Source organism: Microtus oregoni, unplaced genomic scaffold (genome assembly GCF_018167655.1).
Source record: "Microtus oregoni isolate MIOR12 unplaced genomic scaffold, Mior012 000015F_ref0000493, whole genome shotgun sequence".
NCBI lineage: Eukaryota > Metazoa > Chordata > Mammalia > Rodentia > Cricetidae > Microtus > Microtus oregoni.
In genome coordinates, this window is record NW_024543074.1 from 13,085,152 (window position 1) to 13,097,310 (window position 12,159).

A 12,159-nucleotide genomic window follows, 5' to 3' on the forward strand; every position below is an offset into this window, starting at 1 on the left:
CTCGTAAAAAGTCCAAGTCATAGTTCATTATTCAGACAGTAACAGTAGATTAATAATGTAAACATGTTGGTGTAATACATCCACACAAATAAGTGGGTAAATTTCATAAACTTACTTAAATGCAATATCATTTAGAAAACTTTTGCTAATATTTGCATTTGTCAAAATGTGGGCATTGTGTTATGTTAAAATGCCAATCGTGTTGGCAAGAGCCAAGAAAATCAAACTGTACAATCAGACAATGCCACGAGGCAGGAAGTGTGAGCGAGTGGAGAAGTCTGGTTTTCATTAGCCAGTACCAGTTTTCACAACTTGTCACTGCTTTGCTTCTTACTATGGATGTGTGTACATGACTGAGTGTGAGCATGCTTGTGTGCAAATTCAGCTGCCACTGAGTCTCATGTGGGCTGGAAATGAAGGACATAATCAAAAACACACAATGGAGAAAGCACCTTCCGTTTTTATCCACTCCACACTCTACGAGGGCTGTGGAAACAGCAAGAAGCTTGACGCCTTACCCAGTGCGTTTGGTGATGGTCCCCAACGTCATTGGCTGCTTGATTTGTGCTAGAGGGGTCACTACCATCAGGCTCGGGAAGGGAGAAAGTCGGGGGTTGCCAGGATTGTTGTTGGTGAAGTTATTGTAAGAGTCTTGGCTGTTCAGCTTCCCTACGAGAGAAAAGAAAACCAAAAGATTACGGATGGAAACATCCCTCTCTCTAAAAAGGTTTTCATTTAAGAAATCATGGGCTGGGGGAACAACTCAGTGTGGAAAGGGACTTGCTCCAGGGCCCAACTACCTGAGCAGTCCCCAAAACCCACAAGGTGAAACAAACCAATTTCCTATAACCGGTCATCTGATGTCCACACACATGCAAATAAGTGAGCTAAATTTGAAAGAAAATTGATACAAGTATAATTAAAGTTCATAGCACTGGAAGAAACCAACATTATCAGGTCACAGAAACGACAATAACACATGGACATTTCGGTTTTCACTTTGTGTGTGTGCATGTGCACACGGGTATTTGCACAGAAGTATACGCATAAATGCCAATGCCAGACATCTTCCTCATTGCTCTTCGTTTAAGTCTAAGATAGGGTCTGGGATTGAACCCACCCTGTTGAATCAACTAAGACAGGCCAGTGAGCTCGAGGGATCTTCTCAGTCCCAACACGGGGGTGCTGGATGCAGCTTTTCACATGAGTGCTAGAGGTCCCAGCTCAGGTTTTCACACCTGCGTATAAGCAATTTATGGGATCTCACAGCCCCCAGAAACCTCTCTAACATAGTGTGGTTTTCTACATAAGAAATCTTATGTTTCTAAAATAGTGTGACTTTCTACAAAAAAAAAATCACTATTTCACCTGTACTCTAAGAACTTCTCAAAGAGTTGCTTGGCCTTTTGATTGCTACTGAGTCAACTCTTTTGATCAACATAAAAAGTGTGGATAGTTCTCCCTACCAAGGGAATCCACATCTACAGATTCGATGAATTGTAAAATAAAACAATCGTGTTGGAGAGCTGCAGAAAGCTCTGAACCCCAAATCTGACCACTGCGAGACACGTCAGTGGAGCGGTACACACACCGTAACAGGCTCCTACAGTTCTAGGGTTTCTCTCAGGAACCGTTAGAAATGGCCTTGTGTGTTGTGCAGTTAGGCCAAGAGGCCTACGATGCCTCTATCAATCCTCAAACTAGCTATGTAGCTCTGAAAGACAAGAATGACATCGTCGAACCCTATCAGGAAGATGGTGACGTCCAAAGCAGGACGTGACTAAGAAATGCTGCTCCTCCAGGACACAGGTCTATCTGTTTGCATCACTGTTTGGGATGAGCAGATTAAGCTACGGTAGGGAGGATAAGAAACTCGGGCACTTCTAACTCCCCATACTAACAAATTCTCTCTTTAATTTCTTTAAAGCCAGTAGAAGCTATTCACCCCTGTTGCTGGGATACAACAGGCAGCAGTTAGAATACACACAAAATTAACCGGACAATATTATACATACAAAACAAGAACCTTATAGAAAAAATGAATAGAGTGAAAAAACTTTTAATTCTTGAGTTGCTCATAGTGACATATAGTCTCAAGGTCAATACAGAGATCACTCTGCTTGTATTGAAATGAGACTCCAGCATTAATATGTCACAATCCAGGATCTGTGCTGTGTATGTCAAACATTTGTCAGCGCGTGAGCAAAGATCTGATGAGTGTCTCAGCCTAAGATAACATGCTGTGGGGGCAGGAATCCTCTGTACCACAAAGCTGACGGGACACAGAATGATTCAGTGCTAACTGCCTAGAACTGACGATAAGTACATGTGGGAACAATTATTAGGAAATAGACCACAGGGGAGGTAACCTAGTGAGATAAAGTAGGAGAGCAGGGACACTCAAGGCCTGAAAGATAGAATGAAAGAAAGGTGTGGACAGGGATGCCATTGCAGGAGCAGTAGTCTCTAAACACTACTCATGGGGTGTAACAGAGTGGGCAGACAAACTTATTTCCCCTTTAAGATCTCCTAACAACCAACCTTCCTCCCTTCTTCCCTCTTTCCCATTCCCTCCTCCCCCCTCCCTCCCTTCCCTTCACCTCCCTCCCTTACTGGTGTGGGATTCCTCTCTGTATGCTGTGAATACCAGTGGTTAATAAAGAAGCTGTTTGGGGACTGTGATAGGGTAGAGCAGAGCTAGGAGGAGAAAACTAAACTGAATCCTGGGAGAAAAAAGGGTGGAGTCAGAGAGGAGCCATGTAGCCCCAACACAGACAGACTCTGGAATTTTAACTGGTAAGCCACAGCCTCGTGGCGATATACAGATTAATAGAAATGGGTTAAATTGAGACGCAAGAGTTAGCTAATAAGAAGCTAGATCTAATGGGCCAAGCAGTGATTTAATTAATAAAGTTTCTGTGTGGTTATTTCGGGGCTGAGCAGCCAGGAACAAACAAGCTGCCTCCTTACAACACCTTACATCACCGAATAGGAAGCTGGCCTTTAACTCAAGGATCCTGCTTCAGCCTCTCTAACACTGCAGTCACAAGTGTGTTCTAAGCCACTGGGCCTAGGAGGAACAGTACACACCAAATACACTACTGATAAGAGGAAGCTGAGCTGGGACTGTGCCTTAGTGGTAGAGCACTTACCTAGCACAGCAAATAAAACAGAAACAGTGATTCACTGAGATGTTTCCACTGCAGTGCTTCAGCTGGCCGTGACTTTTCCCTAGGATACAGGATGGCCACAGCACAGCGTGAAAGGAACTGGGGCCTACGGAGCCTGCTCCTTCATTCTCAAGCAGTGTCCTCTCCTCTCTTCTGTGTTTAAGCTGTATACTCTGTCTGTGACCCAGTGTACAGGAATGTATAAAGTAGGTTATGTAGACTTACGTCTATGTGTTAACAGGGCAGGCAGAGTGGTTGTATCTGCGTTACAGAGTACTAGATCTGGCAAGAGTTTACATACATAACCCCCCCCCCCTTTTAGTCTTTTCTCTCTCTCTCCCTCGATGGGTAGAGGGCAGTCCTGGAGATCACATACATGTCCACTAGGCAAGTAAGCACTCTAGCACAGAGCTATACTCGAGCCAAGGACAGCTTAAATGAAAGGATAAATATGTTCGACAAAAGCTCAGTAGTTCTGCTTTATATAATAACTAGACTGCCTAAATTTGAAATCAGTACATTAAGTAGAAATCCTATTTATAATAGCTGTTAAAAATAACTCAGGGCTGAAGGGAGATCAATTGGTAGAGTAGTTGCCTGGCATTTCACAAATCCCTAAGTTTGATCCCAGCACCACAAAAACCAGACAAGGTGCACATGCCTATAATCCCAGCACTTGGAGGATCAGAAAGTTGAAAGCCATTCTTAGCTACATACTGAGTTCAAAAAAGGCCAGAACTACATACCATTATCAGAAAACAAAAGTGGAAGACAGAAAGACAGGAGACAGGGAGGAGGAAGGAAAAGAGGAAGAGGGTTGCAAGACAGAGAAAGGGAGAGGGAGGGAGGAAAACAAAGTGAAAGAAAAAACTATCAAGAAATAAATTTATCTGGAGAGAAGAGAGATCTTTAAAATGAAAACTACTGGTTGAGAAGCAGCTCGGCAGGAGATCGTCTGCCTAGGGTGGACAATATGCTGGGTTTATACCTAACACAGCAAACAGAAGAGTAAAAAAATAAATTTGGAAGGGAAACAAAAAAGTTGGAAAAGGCATCTGATGCTTGTGGTTTTAAAAAGTCAGTATCATAAGAACGCGCAGCTTTCCCAAATCAAGGTGGATGCAACCTATCACCCTTTCAGAGCTGGGAGTGAGAATTCAAATCCAAGGATTAGATCTCAAAAGTAAATGAATACCCAACAACTTCTTAATCAAAAACAACCAAGTAGAAAGCAATGCGCAAGCAAGGGTGTGAAGAAGAGGAAGTCTTGCACAGCCCTGGATATTATCATGGCCACAAGCGGCTCACAACAATCTGTAACTCCAGAATCAAATGACCTGATGCCTTCTCCTGGTATCCATGGGCACCAGGCACACACATGGTACACAGACATGTATGCAAGAAAAACACTTATACGCACAAAATAATAAAAATAAGGAAAACTTTGCTTGCTCCTCCCATGGATAAATTTTGTATTTTCGTGAACTTGGGAGGTAGTTCTGTGCAGAAAGTGCTTGCCTTCAAAGTATGAAGACTACAGTTCAATCCCAGAAACCAGGGGGAAAAAAAGGTGAGTGTAATGGCAGGGGCTTATAATCTATCTCAACATGGGGGAAGCAGAGACAGTAAGATTCCTAGAGCACAATAATCATTGTGAGTTCCAGACCAATGAGAGACACGGTCTCAAAGCAGGTCTACTGTGTTCCTTCAGGTAACCTATGCTCTCTATTAAGTGTATAGATTTAAATGAGTAATCTTTAAGGGAACAAATGAATGCTGAAGATGAGGAGAGCCAGGGACTCGGGTGGTCTTCATCAGGAAAGCCCACTGCACTGGCGGAGAAGCCCACAGGAAGCACAGACAGGAAATGGCACTGCTAACAGCTATGGAAATGAGATTAAATGGCTGCAACCGCAGGGACAACACGACCAGGGGAGCCAGTGTGTCTCGGAGTCCCTTCTTCTTTAGAGGTTGGCTGGGGTCGCACCCTGTGCTCAGTCCTGAGCAGCAAGCCCAATAGTCTTTCAGGGCATTCATAACACTGCATGGAGAGAGGAGGAAGATGAACAGATGATGGGAAAAACATGTTACAGGTGCCATCTGAGAAACAGCTCAGAGACAGAGAGAGGAGCCGCTGTGACCGGTAGGAAGGAAGATGAATCACACAAAGTTTACACATACAGGAGTTTGCTGCTAACAGAAAGCAAAAGATGAAAAGAAAGATGCATGAATGATGATATTGGGTTAGCAAAAGAAGGGACAGCACAGACAAGAAATTTCAGTAGCAGACACAGTGATCTACAGTTCAAATAGCATGTGCCAAAAATAACTAAATCTATTTTCGAAAAGCAGGGGGTGGATCCCCACAACAGTAGGGGAAAATATTTTGGAGGGATCTCCAAACACTTCAGAAAAGTACTTCCAATATGGTAGTAGCAGCGCAAGGCAAAATTTCAGGAGCTGAAGGATGAGGCAGGAAGGAGCTCAAAGCCAACATGAGCTATGTAAAGAGACCTTGTCTCAAAGGGGCAAAGGAGGAAGAAGCAAGTAATGCGGCCCATGGATCTCTACCCTGCTCAGACTCATGCTCATCTGGACAAGGAGCCTCAAGTTGGTATCTTTAGGAACATAGATCTGGATGCTTCTCTGTAGTTAACCAAGGCTAGTTTCCTGCACAGCAGGGTCTCACTGTGGCACAGTGAGGTTGAACAAGAAGGTGTTCTATGTGCACTGTCTGTGGACTAGGATCAGTCTACCCTCACCTTTCAACTCTCGGGAACAGTCTAGAGAATGGAACTAGAGAAACAGAAGATGGCCCCTGTGTCAACGGGTCAAGCAATGCAGCTCCTTTCTGCCTTTCATTATCAGTGGAGTAGAGTGGACACAACAGACACTGCCTAATTGCAGCTTCAGTGGGGCCTTCCTGGAGCCTTGAGATCTACAGGACGTTTCACACACGACTGTACTTTTGAATTCCAGTTGATAGAAGACCCGCAAGCGACAAATGCCACGAGAATAAATGTTCTCACAGTATTCCCGGCCCCATCAGAACGAGGAAGTCCCAAAGATCTCATGAGAAAACGAGCTCTTCTAAGACTCTCACCCCAGTTTTTCGGGCTTAGTCTATATAGATAAACATGCATGAGCCTGCGGGCTTTTGGGTCTTTGTCCAAAGCCAGCAGAGCTTTGATCCCTTAGAGGGTAACCCGTCTCCATCTAGACCAGCTTCTCATGGGGTGGGGGGTGGGGGAGTGCCACATCGCAGTAAGATGGTTTCTCAATAAATTAAAGCAGAAATTCTATTTCAGAGCAGAATATCATTTAAAAATACGAATTCTAAAAAAAATCTATTCGTGTAGAAAGTTCTGGTTCTTTGATTTGGTCTCTTTTCAGCTATGTTTACTGTCAGTAATTTTACCGTTACTGTGTGAACTGAAACAGAAGAGCTGGCTTCAGGGTTAGACCTCTGACTTTCTGTCCTTATCAGGAACAAATTTCCACCTCTGACAAGGGAACAACCTCACATGGTCCTTCATGGCTCCTGCCACCTGTACACAGAGCCGGACACGGTGCTGCAGGCGAGCTAGGCACCAACCATTCTTCAAAATGCAACCTCACTTATCACTGTCCCAAATATCATTTCCCCAAAACATTTTATACTACAAAAACTCGGAGGCAAACAGATTGAGTTGAAGATGAAAACGGACGGAGAAAAAACCGTGGGCTTTGTGGCCGCTCTGGAGGAGTGGCTTCCAGGTCAGGTTTGCAGAGAGGCATATTCCCAAACCAGTCATCATTAACGGCCTCACTTCCACAGGAAAGAAAAAAAAAAGTCAAGAGTCTGAAAACTCCGGACAAAAGAAATCCCTGCAGACAAAGTAAAAACAAATTAAAAGACCCATTATAAAACACAGATGCTACAAGGAAAATAAACTTTCCAAGATTTACTGGGCTTTGACAAAGCAGGACATCTGTGGAAAAGCCCTCAGCAGCAACTCCCAGGTAATGCGGAGGAAGCCCGGCTCCTTTCTGGTTTATCTTTACCCTCTGTGCAGAAGCTGCCAGGACTGGATTCCCAGCTTCTGGATGCAGGGATGTGAGAACATGTGGACCTGGCCAACTGCCAAGCACAAGACATTTCTAAGGGAGGCAAGACCCTGAAACTGCTGAGCACGTCACATTCCGTCGAGGCTAGAGCTACTACAAGACACTGTACACGGGCTTCTTCAGGGCAAGTGAGAAGAAATGAATGAACGAACGAATGAATGAACCTCTCTCCCACGATTCTCTTACTGCTCTATCATACTGTGAAGCAAGGAAGAGAAAACCACAAGAATAACATTCAGTTCAGTAGTGACAACTCAAAAAATCACCTGCAAGGGAGCTTCAGGGTGGCAGACAGAAAATGTGTTGCTACTGTTTGACACAGCGTTCTCAACCTTCCTGTGCTGGGACCCTTTAATGGTGTGCACCCACCACAAGATGACCGCACTGCTGCTTCACAACTGTAACGCTCCCACTGAGAGGAATCATACAGTAACACCTGATATGAAGGATGTGCGACCACTCGGAAGCACGAGCTCCAGGGGTTAGGAGTGGCAGCCAGGGCAAGATTCCTTAAGAAGGAAAACTGGGAGAGAGAAAACAGACAACAGAACAACGGGGTGTCTGGAGGAGATGCTGGGGTTGTCACTAGGGATCAGGGGACAAACTGGCACATAAATGTTAAGATTAATTTATAAGAACGAAGTAGTAGAGCCCCTGGGACGACACAGTTAGGAGTCTGCAGTCATCTGGGTTGCCCCGTGTGCTTCAGACACGCAGCCCGTGCTCACTTCAGGCGTAAGGAAGGCTGCTTCACAGGGCTCACTACAGAAACAGAGCGTGACTCAGTACACCAGACAGACTCCTCTCGGCCATATCAGTCTGTTTTCAACGGTCTCCACACACTACAGGAATCTCCCAGAGTTCAGAGGCTCTGCCTCACCCGCTTAGCTCCTAGGTCTGTGATAAATGAACAACTGTATGTATTTGGAAATTAAAATAACAAGGTAACCATCAAATCCAAACTCAGTGTGGGTTCCTAGCGTTCCGCAAAAGACAAATCTATAGAAAACGCCCTTTCCCCAAATATTTCCACGATCTCCACCCTCCTCCCGACACTTCCCTACTCTGAGACTTCATTCGGCCTTCCTCTGGTCTGCCATTTCAAAAGGAAAGCTGGGTAAGGAGTTCCGGGGGGGGGGGGGGTGGCTTTTGTGCATGGGCATTTTTCTTTCCCTAGAAAATCAAAACCTTTCAGGCTGCTTTTAGTATCCCACCATGGATTTGATGGGTATAAAACAGCAAATTTTACCAAGGAGTTTTAAGTTAATTTTGGAGTTGAAAAGTTGACTTCTTGACTCTGTCAAAAAGAGTACAATGGTAGCTTGTTCTCAAACAATCACTGGACATTCGGGCTCTGCAAAACCGAAAGCCCTGCTCGGTTCTTTCTTGCGGTCTAATTTAACATGAAAGCTTCCTCAACTATCTCGCAACCATTATTTAATCAAAACCAAATAAAATCCGTTAAAGACTTATATTTTTTTAAAGTATCCCTTGCAAACAGGAATTTCTAGCATGTGGGTTGCTTCTGGTCGCAATGGGAGTGTCCGTCGCTCCCTCCTTCCCTCGCTCAGCCCATCACTCCTCCTCCTCCCCCTGTGCTAGTGAGAATGACAGGCTTCCCAGCTGCAGTGGAGGACTCTCGGCCTCCTTTGTGACCCTTTCTCAGGCATGTTCCAGGATAATCTGCAATCTACTCAGTAGGAAAAGGAAACAGCAGCGCCCTGGTGAGAAACAGCGCCTTCTGACCCACATACCAGGCGGGGCGGGGCTGAGGAGCCTAGCTGAGATGGAGAGACAGCTCTGGACACAGAGACATGGACACAGATTATCAAACAGCTGAGCCAACTTAAACAGAGAAACATCAAAGGACCAATCTGACAGCATGTGTTATTGCCTCCTAGTTCTTGTGGAGGCGAGAGATGACAAAACATTGCAAAATCTTACGAAATCTAGCAGAAACATTTGCTGCTTTTTCAAAGGAAACTCTTCATAACTCCACAGTCATGGCCACAGGTACAAACGGGGAAAACAGCCCATGCTTCTCAAAGTGGGGGTAATTGGGGATATTCTGTTGCTACACACAAAATGGCCCCAGAACTCACCCACTGGTTATCCCCAGTATCAAGGAAAATTAAAAGTGTACTACTAGAAACTGGTATTATGTCATTATGTGATTGTTTTAACATATATTTAGACATAATATGTTTACACTTGTGTAAACAATTCAACAAGTACTTCTCTGGATGCTCCTTCCTAATTCTCTTGATATTCTCGGGAGTTTCTTATTGCTAAGGTACTGCATGGTACTGTAATGTGGAAATGCAAGCACTTCTTTAAAGAGAAAGCAAACTAGGTGGATGCAGAAGCGTGATATTTATAGATGTAGAACTGAAAAAGAAATAGTCATTATTACAACGACTGCAAGCCCGGTAAGTATAATTTACTCCAAAAGGACAGAATGTGGGGTAGAATGAGTGGCAAAAACAAACAACAAAACCCAGACCTGTGGGGAGAAATCCGGCTGCAAAGGAGCCGTGCACAAGAGCGAGGATGGGGACAGGGTGCAAGAAGACAAAGGGGAAAAGAGCACAAGAGAAATGTGAGAAATTCTATTCAAACTTTAACTGTCTAAAAAGTAAGTGATTATTCATGATCACACAATCAAACCAGTTTATAACCCAAAGAATAAAAACTGTGGGAAGTTCATTACCTCAGTTTATTATCGCAGAGCACTCCAAGGTTTCAGAGGCAAAGAAATTTATTAGGAGCTAGTGTTCTTAATACTGGGTAAGTTTTAATAATTCTAACTCATTGTTAATATTAAGATTAGACTATGGCACTCATTCAACAGAAGCTGAAAACCTTAAAAATGACACATATATATTAGAGAGAGACAGACAGACAGACACATTGATACATCCTCTATACACTATGCAGATTCTTCATATAAACAGAAAACAACGAGAAAAGATTCTGTGCCTTTTATCCTAAGATTCAAATTTCTGGCCTTAAGTAGCAGCTGGAATTTATAGTCCCAACACGTGAGAGGCCGAGGCAGGATTGCCTTGAATTGGAAGCAAACAAGGGCTGCACAGCCAGCACCAGGCCAGCACCAGGCCAGCACCAGGCCAGCACCAGGCCAGCACCAGGCCAGCACCAGGCCTACACAGCAATGAGCCATCTCAAAACAAGCTCCTTACACATTTACTCAAAGCAACAGAGAAGTCAGCACTCCTCTGAAGCAAGCTCAGATAAGCCCCTGAACAAAGTACGCAGAGATGAGCATATTTGACCACAGTGATCCTCACATCCCTGCAACCCAAACACAACACCTCAGCTAACTGCACTCCTATTCCTCATCTTCATCTGACAAGCAGTGTGCACCATACAGACGGATCAAGCAGATTTATCTGACATTACACCGGTACACACATAATGTAAAAGTATCAAGAGTTCGTTCAGAAACAAAACCATACTCAGAAATAGGGGGAAATACTAAATTAACTGCGATCAATAAGGTATACCTTCTTTTTCTTTACAAAGTTAGCTGGTTTGTTTGAGTATTTCCCCAGTATGGCCTTGAATGTATGGAAATCCTCCTTCCTCAATTACCTAACTTCAGAGACCACATGGATGTGCCGCTACGTACATAACATTTAAAAAAGGACACTATTAACACATGAAAAACTAACTAAATAAATAAAAATATGTGCAGAACTTTTTAATCCATTCATTTTGAAGAACAATTAAATATTCAATTCTAAAGCTTTGCCCAATCCTGTCCCTCAGAAGGCAGAGGCAGGAGGATCGATAAATCAAGGTGCTCCTTGGAAAGTTCAAGGCCAGCATGAGCTACAAGATTCCTTTTTTTTTTTCTTTTTTTGGTTTTTCGAGACACGGTTTCTTTGTGGCTTTGGAGCCTGTCCTGTACAAGACTCTTTAAAAAGAAAAAACCCAAAAAGTAAATAACTATTAAAATCAAAGTATGTTATGCTGAATAACAAATACAGCTACAAAATGTAAGCAACATTCCTAATGACAAAAAAGATTAAAAACTAAAATAGTGACGCTCTTCTCCTCACAGCCCCCAGTTCTCACTAGTCTCTGGCCCTTCACCCTCCTCCAGTGCTAACGGAAGCTTCCTTCTTCTTACCCATGACTGTTAAGAATATTTTCTGGCTCTATTTCAGCATCATGACTCAGGTCATGAGAAGTGTCAAAGATGCATTTCCTTCAGATGGGAAAGAGCACCAGATCTCAGTAGCACACCAAGACTGGGGTGTGGCGCAAAGGGCCACATCAGCGGTTCTTGACAGAAAGAAGATAACCCCGCTTATGCTCACATATACTTTCATTTCCAGCATGAAAACAGGTGCTTACATACACAGCTCAAGAAAAAAACAGGAAGCTAATGCTTAATTTTGCTCCCTAAATAACTAACTATTCCTGAAATCAAACTAACAAAAAAATATAAATCTAGCATATTATTAGATCTAGGTACCTGGATCCAGTTTTGCAAAAGCATATTCATAAATTTACCTCTGTATAACAAAACCCTTTATATAGCAAACATTTGAGCATTAAAAGCACAAGAGGTGCCGAACAGTGGTAGCACACATCTTTAAGCCCAGCACTCGGGAGGCAGAGGCAGGCGGATCTCTGTGAGTTCGAGGCCAACCTGGTATACACAGTGAATTCCAGGACAGGCTTCATAGCTACTGAGAAACCCTGTCTCTAAAAAACAAAAACAACAACAAAAAACAAAACAACTCCCCAAAACAAAAACAAAAAGCATAGGTGGTGATGGCGCACGCCTTTAATCTTCAGAACTTGTGAGGCAGAAGCAGGTGGAGCTCTGTGAGATTGAGGCCAGCCTGGTGAA

At 43.7% G+C, this 12,159-nt stretch overlaps 1 protein-coding gene across 9 annotated transcripts in view; it reads right to left on the minus strand.

The window, feature by feature from the left end:
* Positions 1 to 12,159, minus strand: part of Bcas3 (BCAS3 microtubule associated cell migration factor) — a 474,306-nt gene that overhangs the window by 297,701 nt on the left and 164,446 nt on the right. For all 9 annotated transcript variants that reach the window (XM_041664855.1, XM_041664856.1, XM_041664853.1 and 6 more), the window contains exon 16: positions 519 to 669. In XM_041664855.1, coding sequence (XP_041520789.1) covers positions 519 to 669 — 151 coding nt within the window. The remainder of the gene's footprint in view (positions 1 to 518; positions 670 to 12,159) is intronic.